Raw genomic sequence first — 19187 nt, 5'->3', positions numbered from 1 at the left:
CCAACTAGGTGGCAATACCTTGCAGGATTGGGGTGATGTTCTCCAGAAGGGGATATTTGCTCTGAATCAGCGTCCTCTGTATGGTGCTGTTTCTCCCATAGCCAGGATCCATGGGCCCAGGAATCAAGGGGTGGAAATGGGAGTGGCACCGCTCATTAGAGTGATCCACTAGAAACAATTTTTGCTCCCTGTCCTTGCAACTTTAAGCTCTGGTCTACAGGTCTTAGTTCTAAAAGGTGGAGTACTTCCACTAGGAGACACAATGATTCCATTGAATCGCAAGTTAAGACTTCCACCTGGCCACTTTAGGCTTCTCATGCCTCTGAATCAATAGGCAAAGAAAGGGATTACTGTGCTGGCTGGGGTGATTGATTCTGACTATCAAGGGGAAATAAGACTGCAACTTCACAATGGAGGTAAAGAGAGATTGCCTGGAAAACATCTCCTAGGGTGTCCCTTAGTACTACCATGTCCTGTGATTAAAGTCAATGAAAACTTCAACTCAGTTCAGGCAAGACTACAAATGGCCCAGAAAGGAATGAAGGTTTGGATCACCTCACCAAGCAAAGAATCATTGCCAGCTGAGGTGCTTGCTGAGGGTAAAGAGAGCATGGAATGGGTAGTGGAAGAAGGTAGTGAACCACAATCGTGTGACCAGTTACAGAAACAAGGGCTACAATGTCATATTTCTTCCTTGCTTTGTTATGAGAATGTTTTTATTTGTACATAAAGCAAATATTTTTGTTTTCTTATCACCTTATCATAAGTTGTACTGTTCATTTTGTAGTATTTAAGTTATAGCATTTCAAGCTTAAGAGTGATTACCCAAGGATTGGCACCCTAATCTGGAGAGATTTAGTGCACTTCAGTTGTGCACAGGACAATTGAGTATTGTTAGGCAATAATTATGTCTGTTATTTTTCATTTAGAGATTAAGCATGGTTTAAGGTGCTGTGTATAGCTGCCAAGTTGACAAGGGGTCAACTGTGATGGTTAGGCTCATGCACCAACTTGGCCAAGTGACGGTGCCCAGTTGTCTGATCAAGCAAGCACTAGCCTATTATTGCAAGGATATTTTGTGGACTTAACTTTATCATCAGTAAGTTAATTGCATTTATTGCTGATTACATCTACAGTTCATTAAGGAAAGTGTCTTCAAAAATGAGACACTTACTCCAATCAGTTGAAGGCTTTTAAAGGAGTTGAGACTTCTTCAGCAGTTGGAAGAGAACTTTCATCTCTACTTCAGCCAGCCTGTTTCATAGTAGTTGCCACCTTGGAGCCTTCCCTGTGGAATTTGGACTTCTGCATCCCCACAGTTGTGACACTTTTAAAAGTGTTTCACAACTGTGAGAGATCTACGGTTGGTTCTGTTTCCCTAGAGAACTCTGTGTGGACGCAAATTCTAACATAATAATTCAAGCACTCTATCCTAGTACAAGGAAATGTCTGTTCTTTCATATGAACGGTCTTGCAATATGGACTAATCTTCCCTATCTTATGTAAAGCATTTTACCTTAAACTAGCTTTATAATTTATATACTTGCCTAGCAGGTTTGAATCTGGTTCTATAGATCAATTTTTAAGAGTTGGATACCGATGGTTAAGATTTGTTTTTATTATTTTTAATTTTAAAGTTTACATAAGTTTTAAAGTTGTTGTAGGCAGAAATTTAAATAATATCATCCAGCAGAGATGCATAGAATACGCAGGGGCCACAGGCTGGCCACCTAACCCTTGTGATCACAATCTGTTAAGTGTTTGTCTCGGCTTCTTCACTAAAATAAGGGCAAGGGCTCTGCAAGATTCTCCTAGCTGTAAATGCTAAGACTTACACTCAACTTTGTCCTTCTCATTTTCATAGGGTTAAAAGTACAATTTAGAAAGTAGGAGGAAAGAGCTCATTTACTGGTCAAAGCTACATCCCTTTTGGATTCTTCCTCCCTTGGGATTTGCTTTCCAGTTATGTGTACTCCTTTCTCATGGGCTGGGAATGCCTCTAGCTTGGAAAATGCTCGGTCTTGGACAGTGTGTGGGGTGCATCTTAATCTGTTCCCCATTTAGGATGCAAGAAGCAACGCCATTCCATTCTTTTACTTGGATTTGCCTTTCCTAGCTATTGGAGTGGTAAGAGCTAAGAGGAGGAGTTCAGATGTAGTTCAGGGAATGGAGGCCAAACGGACCACTGATTATAGGCCAGTGGTTCTCAATTCCAGCTGCATTGTAGAAGCAGCAGTCAAACTCAGGCTCCACCTCAGAATAATTAAACCAGAATCTCTGGAGGAAGGGCCCAGACATCTATTTTAAGTTCTCCAAGTGATTCTAACATACAAATCAATGTAGAAAAGTCCTATGCTAGGTTATAGGTCTGACTAGCACACACAAAAGGAAGATTTCAAAATTAACACTTGACAGACCCTTCTAATAATTGATGTGATGATGGATTGCGGTGGATTATTTATCAAAATAAAGAATAAAATGAAACGCCATAAATAAAAACAAAGTAATGCTAATGTCTTGATTGTATTCAAATTTTTATTTTTTGAACAAAAAATTTAAGACAATGATTTTAAATAAAACAATATATTCTAGACATTTTTTGACAGTTTATTAAAATTTGGACTCCTATAGTTCTGTTGTGATGCTTTCTTGAACATCTATATTATTTCATACCCACTTTATCATCACTCCAAATATGTTAAACAAAGAATCATTCTGTCTGCTTACATGAAGCTTCATTTCAAGGAAATACTCTACTAGCACTTAAAGCACACATACAGAACAGTCATGTTTTATATTTACATAACACAAGCAGTCTGTCCGGCCATTTGGGTTGTGTTGTTACACTGCCCACACTGACATCAGCAAAACGCAAAGTAAAAAGCAAGATTTCACTTCAGCAGTGCAAACGATGGCATCAACCAAACTTCATTAAACAAACGAACAAATCACAAACATGGTCAGCAAAATTCAATCTGTGTAATAGTGATTTAAGAAATAAACATGTAGTGGGTCACTACTAGACTAGTTTTTTCACTGTGCAACTTCCCTCAGGGAACAATACTCCCCAATTCACAGAAAAGAAAGGAAAATGCATCAAAGCCTTTGTTCATGAGAAAATGCCCTTCAAACAAATTCATCATAGGGCAAAAAAAAAAAAAAAAAGCTGAATGAAGCATTTTGGCCCAGAGAAAAGCTTAAACATAATGTGTATACATACTATATACACATTTACAGATACAATGCAATTTAAACCATGGATATAGTCATTGGACATTAAATGAACTGGCTCAGTGAAGTGAAAAAGTGTCCATTTTCCTAAATATGGAATTATTGCTAATATGCTACACATTATGTTCTGACATGGAAATTATAGTAACTGAGAATTTCAAGCTGCCATATTGCCAGCGTTAGCCCTGAGGAGGCATTCATACAGACAACATGCCATCCAATTCTAAAGAAAAAGCATAAATACCACCTCAAAGGAGAAAAAAAGAATAAAAAGGCTTATGCACTGTACCTTACATTTTTGCCTATTTTTTTTTTTAAACAAAAACAAGTCCAGCTCACCACAAGTCGAGTACAACCTGACAAGCAAGTTCAGCGGCATGATTGAAAGAGAAAAGTGAAATACAGCACGCATTTACAACTAGCACTGATCTAGTCTATTTCGTCATACAAACTGGAATACAAAAACCCAATTTAAATACGACTGGACTAACCATAATAGTAAAAAATAAAAACAAATAAACACAACACACACACACACAGTAGACTTAGTTTGATACTGATTAAATTTAACAATAAAACTCATCTTGTCCCTCTTAATACTCTACTGCACTTTACTTATTGATGGCTAGAACAGTTACTTACTTTAAAAAGATATTCAATATCTGTATCATGAAATTACATTCTTATTAACAAGACATACTGTGTAAGAAAATAGCTCATGTGTGAAATGTTTCTGAAATGCATTTTTCCTCACAACTATCAAAAAACCCACTCACACTAAAACAAAGCCACCCCCAGTCCCCCTGAAAAAAAAGATGGGGCGGGGTAAGGAGCAGGGAAAGGTTCAGCTACACTAATTACAGCACAGTGATTAACAATGGTTCAAGACAGAACCAACAAGAGTTGGTCAAAAAGATGCCTTCAATACATGGCTACAAGTGAAACACAAACTCGGCCACTTTTGGTTCATTGCAGTAAGACCAAAAAAAAAATCACTCACAGATTTATATAAATACTAGACTCCAGCTCATTTATTATTATTATTTAAGTTTTTCTGTTTGTTTTCGCAAGGCCTAGCTACCTTAGTACAATTTATATTTGCTCTGCAACAACTACAAGAGGTAGGCATAAAGCATGAAAAAGTTTCTCAGTTGGTACCTCACCATGGGTTGTTCACTGCATAAAAGTATTCACTCTAGACATGAAAACTGATTACCTTCTAGTCTTTTCTGAACCCCAAAACAAAGCTGCTGCCATCTCATAAATGTGTAGAAGAGTGTACTCACAAATAAGAAACTTTCTCTACTGAAGGATACTGTCATAGTGTTTGTTGCAGAGCATTCATACATATATACACACACACACATATATACACATATATGCATACACACACACATATACATTTAATACAAACAATAATGATGACGCCAACAAAAACAAACCCAGGTTCCTGGAACCAATTCTCTTGATTTTCCACTTCCACAAAATAAAGTGTACCATTTGGCCAAAATGACACAGATGTGTTTGTTTTCCCCCCAAAGATGCCAAGGGCCATGCAATTATAATAAATTAAAGAACAGATACCAAAATGTATATGTGATAAAACTATTGAGGGTAGATCTTTAAAAGTATTTATATAAACATAATTTATAATATTTCTCTTTTTTCCTCTATATACAGTCACAAAGCTGTAGTTATACATCGAGGATCTCCTCTGCTGTGCCTCCACAGCGCAATCTGTAGCGACCAGTTCTCCAGCTTATCGTAGGATCCCATAATGCCGACAAAAAAATGTATATTGTCATAGATTCGCGGATGAACCAAGCTACTGCATAATCAAGTTTTGAAAAACACAGTGTGCCACCCTAGGAATTAAAAAAACAAAAATTGATCTACTGACCATTAGACTAAAGATCTACTGAAAAATGAAATTCTTGGATTTCACTCTCCTAAATATACTACATAAAGTTAAGTTTGCTTCTGTAGGTAATTTAGCTGGCATGCTATCCTGTTTCAGAAAATGTTACTTTTGAGTAGAAGTACTAAAATCACTGCTATCCTCAAATACTTCTAGTTTAAATATTCTTGATAAAAGTGACTTTATAATCAACTGAAAGATGAAAATCAAGTTAAGTTTTGCATTCTATACTCCACTATTAAAATAATATTTAAACCTGAAATTAGCCTTCAATGGGAAGACTCATAGATTTTCCTCAACCTTTTATAAATTAAAGTAATTTTAGTTTCAAATAGCTGCCATCCTTTTCTTGTCTATTCACATACCTGGACACCCCTGAGTTGAACGTAGTCAAATATAAACCATGCCAGACAATGACACATGAAAAATACCATAATGTCCCATCTGAATACATGGTGGGCTGCCCATCCAATAATTAAACTGGCAACAAAGCATTCTGAAATTGGCTCACAAATTATTGTAGCAGGAAGCATGTTAATTCGCAATTTGGTCCACCTAAAAAAGTAAAAAAGACTGTCTTTAAACAACAGCATGGTTTCAAGACTAAAACATTTTTCTCCAAAGTGATCACCTCTTTACCCTTTTGGCCCTCCTCTTAAAAAAACTCACTTTGAATCTCTTTTCTATTTTTATTTAGTACATAAAAGAACAGAAGTCTAGAAATTCATATGTGTGACCTACACTGGTGAACAAAGATTATAAAATTCAATTAAAGTTTAGGAAACTTTCAGATTAACAGATTACCGATAACATATAAAAAATTCAATCAACGTTCCGATGTCTTTTTTTGAATGCCTTCATCATTACACAACAAAGAAAATATATTTAGACATAAAATTTATTTTAATACGAAGGCTAACAACTCCTCTGGAATTAAACTAAATATCTGACTCTTCACATTTTTTTTTCACTAAGATTGACCATGTAAAAATTATCCCTCCTCCCATTTTCTTTTAACAAGGTACAGAAAGAAGACAACTGTTTTACCTGATCATCCTGGATTGAAACTGAGAAATTGAATATGAGCCAGAGTTTTGCATTGCAACTTGAGTGGACATTGCAAACCTCCAACCTCTGAAAATGAAAATAATTACGAAATGAGCTATAATGATGAACATATTCTCTGAACACATGCAACACGTGCCAAGTACAAGTAATGGCTGGTGGTCAAGGCAAGCCTCGTCCTTAGGATTAGCACACTACTTACAGATATGTTGTACTTACGGATGTTTTAGCAATTATGCCAGCTCATGTTAATACCATCTAAGAACGGAAAGGAATTACACTTTCCTAACGTTTTAAGAAACTTAAAATTCAGTCTAATGTACTAAAATGAGAGTACTGTATCTGGAGAGTGCTCTGCATTTCATGGTTTAGATTCTGATCACTACTAACCACCCCTTCCCCTCAAACAACTGTGAGTGAGCGTGTGTATGCAATTAGAAATGTAAGCAAAAAGTGGCAACATGTTATGAACGCCACTGTGAGAGATTTTTCAAAACCTATTTCAATTTTTAAATACCATATTTTTAGTATATTATCGCACAATGCAACGATCCCCTTTAAAAACAAACAAGCATGATTTTGTGATAGAGAAATGTTAACTCAACCACATGAATCATTAGGTGGCTTCTAAGCAAAGCATCAAATAATCTGCAAAGGCATTTCAAAATTTGAAATCATATTCTTTAAATTTGTATGTTAATGGTTTATGACTGCCCTAATATACATTCTAAAGGTTTAATGTGGTAACATAATAGCATAAAATTTGCCACTTTAACCCTCTTTATGTTAAGTGCACAATTCAGTGGCATTAACTATATTTACAATGTTGTGCTACCATCACCAAATTCCATTACCTCAAATACTTTCCTTATTCCAAAGAGAAAATCTATACTCATTATGCAATGACTCCCCATTCTCTCCTCCCCCTGGTAACTTCTAGTCTACTTTCTCTCCATGAATATGCTTATTCTAGATATTTTGTGTAAGTGAAAACATATGATATTTATCCTTTTGTGTTTGGCTTATTTCATTTAGAACAGTAGTACTTCCAAGGGTCATCCCCATTGTAATACATATTAGAACTTCATTCCTTTTTTATGACTGAATAATATTCCATTTTATGTGTATACCATATTTTGCTTATTTATTCATCTATTGATGGACATTTGTAATATTTCCACTTTTTGGTTATTGTGAATAATGCTGCTTTGAAATAGGTGCACAAGTATTTCTGTTTTCAATTCTTTGTATACACTTAGGAGTGGAATTGCCAAATCATCTATGTGGTAATTCTATGTTTAACTTTTGAGGACCTGTGCACTGATAATTTTAATTCTTCTAAAACATAGAAATTTACATCTATACTAATGAAAATTCACAATCGCAGGGAAGTTTCCTTTTAATCACTTCAAACTGCAGCAATAGGGGAATCAAACATTTATTTACTTCATTAGGATATACCTACAAATAATTACTATTAGATAGAATTACTTTGTAAAAATATTAATCTATTCTGCACTTACTAGTAAGACATAAAATAAAGAGTCCTTACTCCATGAGTTCAACAAATAGAATAAATGAACAGAAGTTAGGTACTAAAAATACTGTGTCCTAACGTAATTTAGTCTTCTTACCGGTCAGCTATCGCTTTGGCCATAAAGTAATCTTCAGCAATGTATTGAGCAAAAGCTATAAGTCCTCCTGCTTGATCTAACACATCTTTTCTCATTAAACAAGACATTCCTGTCACACATTTGAAACCAGTTACATTAGCAGAGATATAGGACCTTGGATGTGACGTTCCAAAGTACACCTGCAGAAAAAACCACACATGTATAAAATTAGAATGTTATGTTAAAAGTATAGTGTATATAAACTCTTTCCCAGTAAGTTATCCTTATATGGGTGTTAGTAAATATCCTATTACTCTTACATAAACTACCTGAATAAATGTGGTGCATAAGAGTATTTACATATAGCAGGTCAATAATTCATTTGGTTGACTATTCTTGTAATTACAAAGAATATTTACTTCTAGGAGGGAAAAGCATATTCTATTCTCAAGTAAATACTGTCTTCTCTAAAACTAAAATTCAACTTGAACTCTTTTATTATTTTTTTTCTTTGCATGGGCAGGCACTGGGAATCGAACCTGGGTCTCTGGCACAGCCGGGAGAACTCTGCCACTGAGCCACCGTAGCCCACCCCTAAAATTCAATTTGGAACAAAATACAGCAATTACTTGTCGAAGAGTGCTTTGAAAACCATTGCTTTTTTTCCCCTTTGTTTTGCAAATATATTATAAAATTAAAAGTTTAAAAAAAATAAAGCAGGTAAAAATATCACATTGACATACAAAATATTAACAAATATTTAATGTATCCTGCTTTCAGGATATTCACATAATATATATATATGCATGCGTATATACATATATATTAAAATACTACATGGTATATCACAGTTAGGAAAATCATCTCTCAATTCTGTTTCTTGAATCTATCATAGCTGGATGCTTTTTGCCCTCAAGTCACTGAGCTTTCCAATTTCCCCGTTTTTACTTCTCAGTGTGATTCTCACAAACAAGGCAGAAACTAAAACTCTTATCACCCATCTTACTGCCCTTTTCCTAGATATGCTTTGCAGTTGTAAGATATACAAGCTGCTAAATCAATGGAAAAAGATGGTCATCAACTCTACTTATTAAGTATAAAACCCCATTTCTTATTCACATCTTAGATATTCTGCCTCCTCTAATGAGCATGCTTCCAGACCAGAAGCACACACCCTAATCTTTAAAGCAGTTAAGTGAGGCTTTAGGAATGAGGCGGGATTAGAGACTGGGATGAACGCTCCCAAGACTTCTGTATAGACTGGGAAGAATTCCTCGGGCCTAGCTCCATCTGCTCTAAATACGGCAGAGTGACTGCTAAGAGATGTAACTAAAACTATGAGATGCTTTCTGAGAGATGTTTATTGTTGACACATATACCAACTAGGATATTTCTAAAACAAAAAATATACAAAGTAGTAAATAAGAATACACAGTTCATCATTTTATGGCAGCTACTCAGAGTTTCTTTTACTAAACCAAAATGCTGGTATTTAAGACTAATGACAACTTGCAGGAGGACAAATATATTGCTATACATAAGAGTTCATGGTTCAAAGAGTCCAAAGGTCGAATGCAAATTCCCACAACGGACCTTACCCCTTCAGAACCGTGGCAATGCTAAGACTGCAATTCAGAAGAATATAACTGCAAGTATGCTTAAAAGCAAGTTGATACATTTAGAGACTGAAACCATATTTCTATAACATAAAAAGTTTTTTCCCTTTATAACAGCACAGAAACTGTTAAGCATGGGGCATATGTATGACAGACTATAATATAACCAAGAAAATTTACTTTAAAAAATATTAATGATGTGGGGAAAAGTATATGAAGAGAAAAAAATTAAGATACAAGTTGCTTTTAGGGTACTATCTCAGCTATGTTTTTAAAATGTACAAAGGAAAAAAGACTCCTAAGTAATAAAATGCTAAAACAAACAGTTTAAAATTAGGAACTTTTTCTAATTGATAGGGTATGGGTGATTTTTTTTTCTCCTCCTCCTATTTTTTCATAACTTACAGTTTCCCACATTCAAGTTCATACTTCTTTTATAAGCTGAAGGAAAATAGACAAGGAAACTATAAAATAAGTTTCTCAGCTAATTATCAGAATTCTGCTTTTTATGTAAGTCAATCATCTAGAAGCAAAAGTAAGAACCATAAAGAGAAAGAACAGACAATGTTCAATTGGCAATGAGACCCCAAGATGTTTTCTGCATACATGTCTTCACTGCCAGAGTGCAATAAACTCAGCAGCTGGTGGTTCCAGGGAGCCCCCAAATTTCCTCAATAATGAAACTAAGCCACGTTCACTCAAGGAGTCTAGTAGATAGCAGGTTCCCAGACAGACGTAGTTACGGTTAACTTCAGGTAGCTTGTCCCAACCCTCACACTTAGCACAGTGACCTACTTCTGGGAGATTAGAGATCTAACAGCAGGAGGATCATTACGACCACCATAATTACCTGTTCCAATGTGGCGGCAAAGCCCTGTCTGTCTGCCACATAAGGCAGCCCATGAACCAAGCCTACTTTCTCTGTCATTTGGTTAACCATGTCAGTCAGTGTGTCTGGAATTACTGCAAAACACAAAACAAAACAAAAGTGGGGTGGGGGGAGGGGAAGAGAAAATGTCTTTTTAGGAAAATGGCCATTGATGTAAAATTAACATTTGGATCTCACAAAATGATTCGCCTTTCTGAGTATAACACAAGATTTCAAAAAGGCATAACTTATGATCAGCTAATTTATTCTATACATTTCTGGCCTGGTCTATAGCTAATATGTACCAGAGGCAGGATATACCTTGAACACATGGCCCACCTTTTCTCAACCTCCACAGAATAATGGACAGCGTGTCCCAGTGGAAAGGCTTAGGGGTAGAAGCAAAGGACCTCACTTCTTGTCCTTGCTCCTCCATTCTCCAACCACAGGACATGAGCCTCCACCTGCTTGGCAGGTGTAACAGGTATCCTAGCTCCGGAACTGCTAATGGAAATCTAATGAGATTGTATTTGACGGTAATTTGTACATTGAAAACATAACAAATAGAAAATAAAGACAACAAATGCAGAGAATGAGTTGGTAGAGCTGCAATGGTTCTGAGTAATTTGTAAGAGTGCTACACTTCTATTAACTTCAACTTGGCATTTTTAACTAATAAAAAAAATTTTTAATTCTTGCCCCATCTTCAAATGGCAAACATAGAATTTTATATTACTTCATTTTATTTTTTTTGAAGAATTAAATCTATTATGAAAAAACAAAGTGTATTTGAACCTCAGATTCTAGGACAGTATTTTTCAACCGGAGTCTATTTTGCACCCAGGGAACATCTGGCAATATCTGGAGACATTTCTGGTACCAGGTTGGGGACAGGGATGCCATTAACAGTGTGTAGAGGCCAGAGATGTATCTAAACCTCCTATAACTCACCAGGCAGCCTCCAGAACAAAGAATTACCTGGCTCAAAATGTCAATAGTGCTGAAGCTGAGAAAACTTATTCTAAGGCTAAGATTTATGGAGCAGTGAAATTAATATAAGTATACCCATTTAAATATTCAATGCAAACTATAATTGCAGTATATAAAAAGGTTCCTTGCTCAAATCCCCTAAGTAAAAAGCCATCTAGGTATTCTAATAAATATATGTATTCCAGTAAAATATGCACCAATTGATTTCCACCTCTTTGTGTGAGACAGTGTGTTATGCAAGCCACAAAGAGATTAAAATAAAAGATAAGTGTTATACAAATAAGGTGGACCATGGATATATATTTTTTAATGGCTGGAATTGTTTTCTTCAAAATGAAAACATTTTTAATAAATGTGGCATGCTAAGTTAGGATAAAAAAATCAAAATTTTAATATAATGAAATATTACCATTAAATAATGCTGAAACAAACTGCTTTAGGTAAACAAAAAATGATCATAGGTGAATTTTTTTATTGCCTTTGACATTTTATTATCCAACAATTAAGTTTATAAAATAAACAAGAAATAACTCACCTCTTATTCCACTATCACAAATCCATATTAAATCATACTTTGCAACTTCATATCCTGGCATTAAATTATTAATTTTAGGATTGATGCCAACCTTTTTGCCACCTAAAAATTTAAAGACATAAAAGTGAAAAATTCATGCATTATAAATACATTCTATTATACAGATACATAGTTGGTAGAAGTAAAAAGTACTTGCATATTTAAAAAATTCAAACAAACATACTTTCGCATTATTTTTTACGTTCTCTACCATTCATAAAAGTATATTCAGAAAAAGTGCTGTTTTTCAAAATAATTATCATTTACCTAAAAAAAAAATCACTATTTGTTTTTCTAATTTTTTCATTCTTACATTAACAGATGGTAAATATGAATCAAAATTGAATGTCAAATACACCTCTACAAGTCTTCAGAATTAGCTTGTAAGCTTTTGGAAAAATAGTCTGTTTTTATATTAGAGTAAAAGGGAATTCTATCATTAATTCCCAATTACAAACAATGAGATACAGAAAAGTCCACACACTGACAAATTTAAGAAACAAAAATAATAAGCTCTCAAGTCTGATAGGTTTGAGACAGTAGTTTAACACAATTTTGGGTAATTCTGTTGTTGTTAATCTCAAGATTACTTAATTTTTAATCTCAGAATCTTGACTTTCATAACTTAAGTCTTCTCAAATGGATGTAAATACCTTTTCGTTAGTCCAAAAATCTTAAAGCAAACATGTTATAATAATGTCAATTAATATAAACACCTTCATCTGTAGTTTAATGTATAGATGATTACTGATAATTATATTAATGCAAAATGATGGAGGAATTTCTTTGTTGCTTACCTATAAACAATCGAGCATCAACATTTGGATATTTTCCAAGAAGCTTCTTGCAGACATCAATAGCTGGATCATCATGATCTTGTACACAAAGGAGTACTTCGTACTAGTCAAAGAATATTAATATATAAATCATGTTAAGGTAAGCATTTATCAATTAGCAGGTCAAAAGCATAAGAAAAACAAGCAATTGTACATACAAAGTTTAAAAGCGAAGAGTGTATTCATAATGGATGCCAACACTTAAGATATTACAAGTGTTGCTTTAAATGAGAGCAGCTTCTCAAGTACAGGGGTCTGTGGAACAGCACCAAAGGGATAATGAAGAAATTGGCAATACCCACAGTTGAAATTCTGCCATTTGTACACAGGCATGGCACAGTAATTAAACTAGGTCACAAGCCTCTCCATTGATAAAGATTTACCAAATGCTTAGAGTGCCTAGCAGTGTGATAAGCAACATAAAAAGCAAGCAAAATAAATACAGCTTTCATTCCACAAAAAGTTTCTATCTAAATTTAGTATTACTTGAGGAAGGTGCTGTTTACAATATTATGTCCCATTATGAAATATTAATGGGCTTTTCCAAACTCTTCACATGAAAAGAACTAAGAGCAAAATCTGAGGTTATATTCTTGGTGTATGATAAATTTTGGAATAAAATAGAACTTGATTTGATTCAAAATTTTCCAACCTGAAAAGCATGGCTAACTTTCTACCTTTGAAAACACCCAGTTTAGTCTCAAAAGTAAATTAAGGAAATCATTTATTTGCATTTTGACTTCCTGTGTCAAAATTATGATAGAACACTTATTAAAGATAGATAATACCAGGCTCCATTCTTAGACTTTTGAATCTGAATCCCCGAGGGTGATTCTGACAAACGGTCAGGTCTATAAAATCTTGAGATACCTTTCTGTCTTTCACAATTTGGTGAAATATTTTATTTGTTAAGCATCACTGTATTGAAATAGTCATTCTCAGGACACTGCAACTGGCAAAGCACAAGATATTGTAAATCAGTTAAAGGTTTTCTTTTGGAGGAGGGGGGAAAGGTTTTCTTAGTAACACACAAAAAATTTCAGATATGTTTTACATTATCTAAAGGATAAGGGATATTTCCCGGTGCCTGCCCATGTAAAAAAAAAAAAAAAAAAAAAGGTAAGGGATACATATACCTGTTCAAAATAGAGTATTTATTTAAAAAATTCTACACCTTTAAGCTAAACCTCAAAGGTTACCGTTTTACTGAACTACTAAATATTGAAAAGGTGTTTGTTTTTCATACACAAAGATGTACTATACCAATTTGAGGGATATGTATTCTTAAGTAGTTCTTTTTCTCAGAAGTGTGATAAATTCATGCTGACTCATGAATTTCCTACCCAGTCCTCTTTCTAAAACTGGTTGGACATGCTTAGGTACAGGAGAGAGGTTTAGCATATCCAGATAAAAAGAACAAAGCTCTGTGTTCTTTAAGAAAAAAAAAAAGAAAGAGCTAAGGATACAACTTCTTAAGTGTCTAATATTATATAGGCATTAACTTGGACAATTGGGAGACTTATTTACTTGTATTGTTAAACACACAAGTGAAAAATGGAAATATAATGTTTACAGTACCCTTAAGCACAATAATAAATTGCCTAATATATATTAGCAAAAATGGGAAACAGAGAAATCGATGGTTGAGCACAAAAAGAAGTCAATGAAGAAGTTTTAGTTAATAAGGTTAAGGCTTTTTTTTTTCAAGTGAAGTGTCTTTTTAATAATTAAGGAGATTAGGAAAACAATGAATATTTTTCTCCTATTTTCTAGCTGTTACTGCTAAGGTAAATTCTATCCACTAACCGCCTCTAAAGGTGACTGGTTAGAATTGTCACTCAAGAGGTTTTAAAACCAACTTTGCAGCTATCTATCTGGTCTCCAGAAAAAAATCTGAGCGTGGGAAAGACACCTCTCCTCCCACACCCCTGAAATTTTCCAAAGGACTGACTCTAGTCAAGCAAAGCCACAGTCATTCTTTTAGTGCATTCTCCCATCCTGACTCTCAAAACAAAGTGTGGTTCAACCACCTCGACACAGTGACCTTAAAAGTGAAGACTAGAAAGGTTAAGTGATTTTCCAAAGAATAAAAGTAACTATTAGCTCTCCTCCTCTACTACTGTGGCAGCACAGTCAAGCTTACTCAAAAGAATTCCTTGTTTTTTTCTAAATATAAGTTTCAAAATAATGTTTTTATAATTTATACTGTTTTTCAGGCATGAATGAATACAGCAAAATGAAATGTTTATAAGCAATGCAATTCTGTAAATATAATTAAAAAGCTACTTCTAGTCTCCCCCTACCCCCAAGCAGGAAAAAATTTCATAAAATATATTACTTAACAGGAAGAAAAAAGATACACGGGGTCATAACAAACTTTTTTTGAGAAATAGTATACCTAACAGAGGCATGGTTTACCTTCAATCAAATACAAGGTTTAAAGTTTTAATTTTTATTTATTAAACCTCTTAAACTTCACTGCAAATTAAAAATAAATATCTTCTGATTGGCCAGAGTGCAAATGAAGGTCAATCCACATTATTTGAAAAATGTTCAGAACTCTTAAATATATAAGTTTCTGATATTGAGAATAATACCAAATTGGAGGCAGTATTCCAGATGTTTTCTAAAGTATTAACCAAGAATCCGCATTTTGGCTATGATAATCAACTTTGCGTCTTCACAGTCTGATGAAAAGTTTAATTTGCTAGGCCTCTCTGTGTTAGAATAATCACTCCAACCAACCACACTGGCAAACCACAATCAGTTAAAGGCTTTTTTAGCTAACACAAAAAACCTCTCCAGATATGTCTTACACTACCTAAAGGATTAGACATATATACAGGTTCCAAAATACAGCACATACTTTAAAAAAATTCTATACCTTTAAAATATTTATGATAGAATTTGGGTTAATAGTAAAATATAAATTGTATGATAACATGGACTTATATACAAACGCCTAGAACATTCATTCTCTGGCACAGAGTTGGAGATGAGCATATGTTTGTTAAGTTAATGCATTTGTTCATCTTTCATTGACTTCTGAATTAAAGATGACAGGAAGGAGATGTTTTGTAAGAAAAGTGCTTTGAATTCAAAGTTTTGATAAGTAATGTTGAATACCTGTGATCTACTCTCAAGCACTTTGTGCTTTTTTTGGTAACTTATAGTTTTTCAAATTTATTTGGTGAATTTCTCAACTCTCAGACTTTTTAGTTTTACCACATGCCTTAATAACATGTGTGCTTGATCTTTCAATTGACTCTATTTTCAGGATGCTTTAATTCTTTGTTAGAAGATTATTCAGTTAGAAAATAATTCCTCTTAAGTACAGCTATGCCCCTAAAAGTGAAAAACAAAGCATAGCACTAGACTTGCAACGTTTTAAACAAATGGCATATGTGGGGGAAAAAATTCACAATTTTCATAGCCTCACTGTTAGTAACTCTGATCATTAATTAAAAATTTTTTATGTGACCAGAATTTACTGATGTCATCAAGCCACCTTAGGTGTGGATTACTGAATCTTCCCATTACTGTTTACTCTCTCCTCAAATGCTACCTTCTAGCCTGATACCAATGAGTATTCAATTATGCACAAAATGAATCCTATCACTGTGACAACACAAAGGTGGATTTATAAGATACTTAAAATCTTGCAGGGCAATTAGTATAGTAATAGTTTCACCAAAATTAAAACTAGAAATTCAGAACACATACCAGTAGTAAACTAGCTTGCATGTGTCCAAAATTAAACAAAATTTTAAAACGTCAATATATGTTCTATTTTTTCCAAAATGCCCCAAATCAAACAACAGGGGCAAAAGTTATCTCCAGAATGAACACATACCCTTCCTTTTGCAAAATAATGTTAAGCTCAACTAAAAGCATAAATCACAGGTAGCAATATGGATCCTCATGCCACAACCACAGGTCTCTTCGTGATACAAACAACTCATCTGTTCACACCCAGATTTGTGTGATTTCAGTGGTTTAACGTGAGCTTCTTGTGGAGTAGCTGCCATTGAGTTTGGGTTTAAAATGCAAATAAAGTGCCATGAGATCAAATTTAGCACAATTTATTTAGTAGCTACTTTATACTTTTTCTCTGCTTTCCAAATTTCGTACTCAGATATCAATGCTTCATAATTTTTTCAAAAATTGTGACCAAAAAAAAAGAATTAAAACAATCTCCTATACCTGTAACAGCATATACTACTCATTTTCAAATAACTTTCTCCTTGAACAATTTAAATGTTTCAATGACATAACTTAAATGGAAAAAGAACTACATGAAACCTAGAGCTCTTAAGGTGATCTTGAATCATTGTGTAAAAAGAAAATTAATTCAAAGACGAAATCAATTACTGATTAATTACAAATGTACTCAGGATTATTTTAAGGAACTCTTTACAACCAAAACCCACACTAACTTCCTCAACAATTTAAATTCCAAGACGATCACATCTCGTGAGAACTGCAACATGGATATTCCATAATTAAGTTTCCATAACTAAGCTTAAAAAGTGGTGGAAACATAGCCACGAGAAGCAGAGAGTCCACCAGCCAGCAACCTTTGGAGATGAAGAAGGAAAACGCCTCCCAGGGAGCTTCATGAAACAAGAAGCCAGGAGAGAAAGCCAGCAGATGATGCCATGTTCGCCATGTGCCTTTGCAGCTGAGAGAGATACTGTGACTGTGTTCACCATGCGCCTTCTCACTTGAGAGAGAAACCCTGAACTTCATCGGCTTTCTTGAACCAAGGTATCTTTCCCTGGATGCCTTTGATTGGACATGTCTATCGACTTGTTTTAACTGGGACATTTTCTTGGCCTTAGAACTGTAAACTAGCAACTCATTAAATTCCCCTTTTGGAGAGCCAAAAAAAAAGTGGTTAAGATGAGGAAAGGGTGAAATGATGGTCAAAAAACTAAAATGTGGGATTAACTTCCACAAAAATAAATGCATATTATTTTCAGCTATGCCTTAATATTTATTCATAATTAACAGTCACTCATTCATATATAAGTAAATTCTCCTTTATATTTACTCACATGATGTGGGGGCTGGGAAAACTGCCCTGCATTTCCTATTGCAAAGCTTATTTTACAATTAATTTGACTGATAGTACTCTTTCTGGATTACAGTGGCCCCATCTTTCATATTTAGTTTGAAAAAAATCAGGCATACACAGCTATATCTATTTTATAAATTACGCACTCAATTTGTTGAATGGATAATAAGAGCTTAAGATTCAAATCTCTAAAATTATTTAATCTGTATCTAACACATATACACACAAGCTAGAAGAAATATACATTTTTTTTTTTTTTGCTTCAAATACCTAAACCCCTAAATATTTGAAAGTGGCAATATAAAAACACTGGAAAAGGGCAGGCAATGGTGGTGCAGTGGCAGAGTTCTCACCTGCCATGCCAGAGACTTGGGTTCATTTCCTGGTGCCTGCCCATGTAATAAAAAAAAAACAAAACAAAAAACCTGAATGATATCCATGTTTACATACTTAAATAAGAGCTGCATTAAGGCTATCATGTCTATGTCTTCTTTATTCTTTTCATTGGTGTTACCAAGAAAAATATGGGCTAAAAGAAAAGAAACAAGAGCATGAAAACCAGTCGCCATGAGGAGCGTGGGGTACGTATTCCTTCCCTCTCACCATTTGGCCTACTGTCCTACAGAAATGGGAGGGGAGCGTCGACAAGTGTCAAACACAGCTATGGAAAAAAACAGAGCGATAAAGGTAAAAACTGAGGCTGATGAATAAAGACCATGAAGGGAAAGCGAAACTGCACTGAAGATCCACAGGTAGAAATTTAAAGACACATTCTTTTCACAAGTAATCCACTACCACCAAAATGCTCTTTCTAAAGCAGCATCTCAAACAGACAATTTCAAAAGCCACACAGTAGAGCTAAATATAAAGAACAAGGAATATTAAGTTCTCTCAGGAAATTATGGGTAGGATATTAAAGGGAAGTTAAAACTTCTACTTTTCCAACAAGGAGTATACATTTAACCCATACATATATAATTGCAGATATATTGCGTGTGCAATACCATTAGGTCTTAAAAGCCAGACAAACAAAGAAATTCAAAATAAGGTATGATGACGTGCTAGCTTATCACTAACTGTAACCTATTCTTGGCTTACATGCCAGATCCCCAAGAGGATTCATGTTTAGTTCTAGCTGACCTGCATCCCTTTCAGACCACTACACACTACTTTTCACTAGCACTGCCTTCTCTTCCACTGTTTACATTTGACTCTCATGGAACAAGATCTTTACTTTCAAATGAACAGGCACTTAATAATATCTGAGTTCCAGGTTTACTCAGGGATTTCTACTTCAGATGGATATACAGGTAGTTAGAAAAGGTACATGCACTTGTATACACTCCTTCCCTGACCCAATTTTCATCCGTACCTTCTATTAAAGTATACGCTTTATGAG

The 19187-nt window shown here is 34.6% G+C and overlaps 1 protein-coding gene across 1 annotated transcript in view; it reads right to left on the bottom strand.

Moving 5' to 3' along the window:
- Positions 1-2517: 2517 nt before the first annotated feature.
- Positions 2518-19187, bottom strand: part of UGCG (UDP-glucose ceramide glucosyltransferase) — a 43309-nt gene continuing 26639 nt past the window's right edge. The window contains exons 3-9 of the mRNA XM_077141978.1: positions 12673-12775; positions 11837-11938; positions 10294-10406; positions 7849-8027; positions 6197-6283; positions 5515-5704; positions 2518-5096 (exon numbers count right to left, since the gene is read on the bottom strand). Coding sequence (XP_076998093.1) covers positions 4926-5096; positions 5515-5704; positions 6197-6283; positions 7849-8027; positions 10294-10406; positions 11837-11938; positions 12673-12775 — 945 coding nt within the window. The 3' untranslated portion in view covers positions 2518-4925. The remainder of the gene's footprint in view (positions 5097-5514; positions 5705-6196; positions 6284-7848; positions 8028-10293; positions 10407-11836; positions 11939-12672; positions 12776-19187) is intronic.

The sequence above is a fragment of the Tamandua tetradactyla genome, chromosome 2 (genome assembly GCF_023851605.1).
Source record: "Tamandua tetradactyla isolate mTamTet1 chromosome 2, mTamTet1.pri, whole genome shotgun sequence".
In the NCBI taxonomy this organism is placed as follows: Eukaryota; Metazoa; Chordata; class Mammalia; order Pilosa; family Myrmecophagidae; genus Tamandua; species Tamandua tetradactyla.
This window is presented reverse-complemented; position numbering and strand designations above follow the sequence as displayed.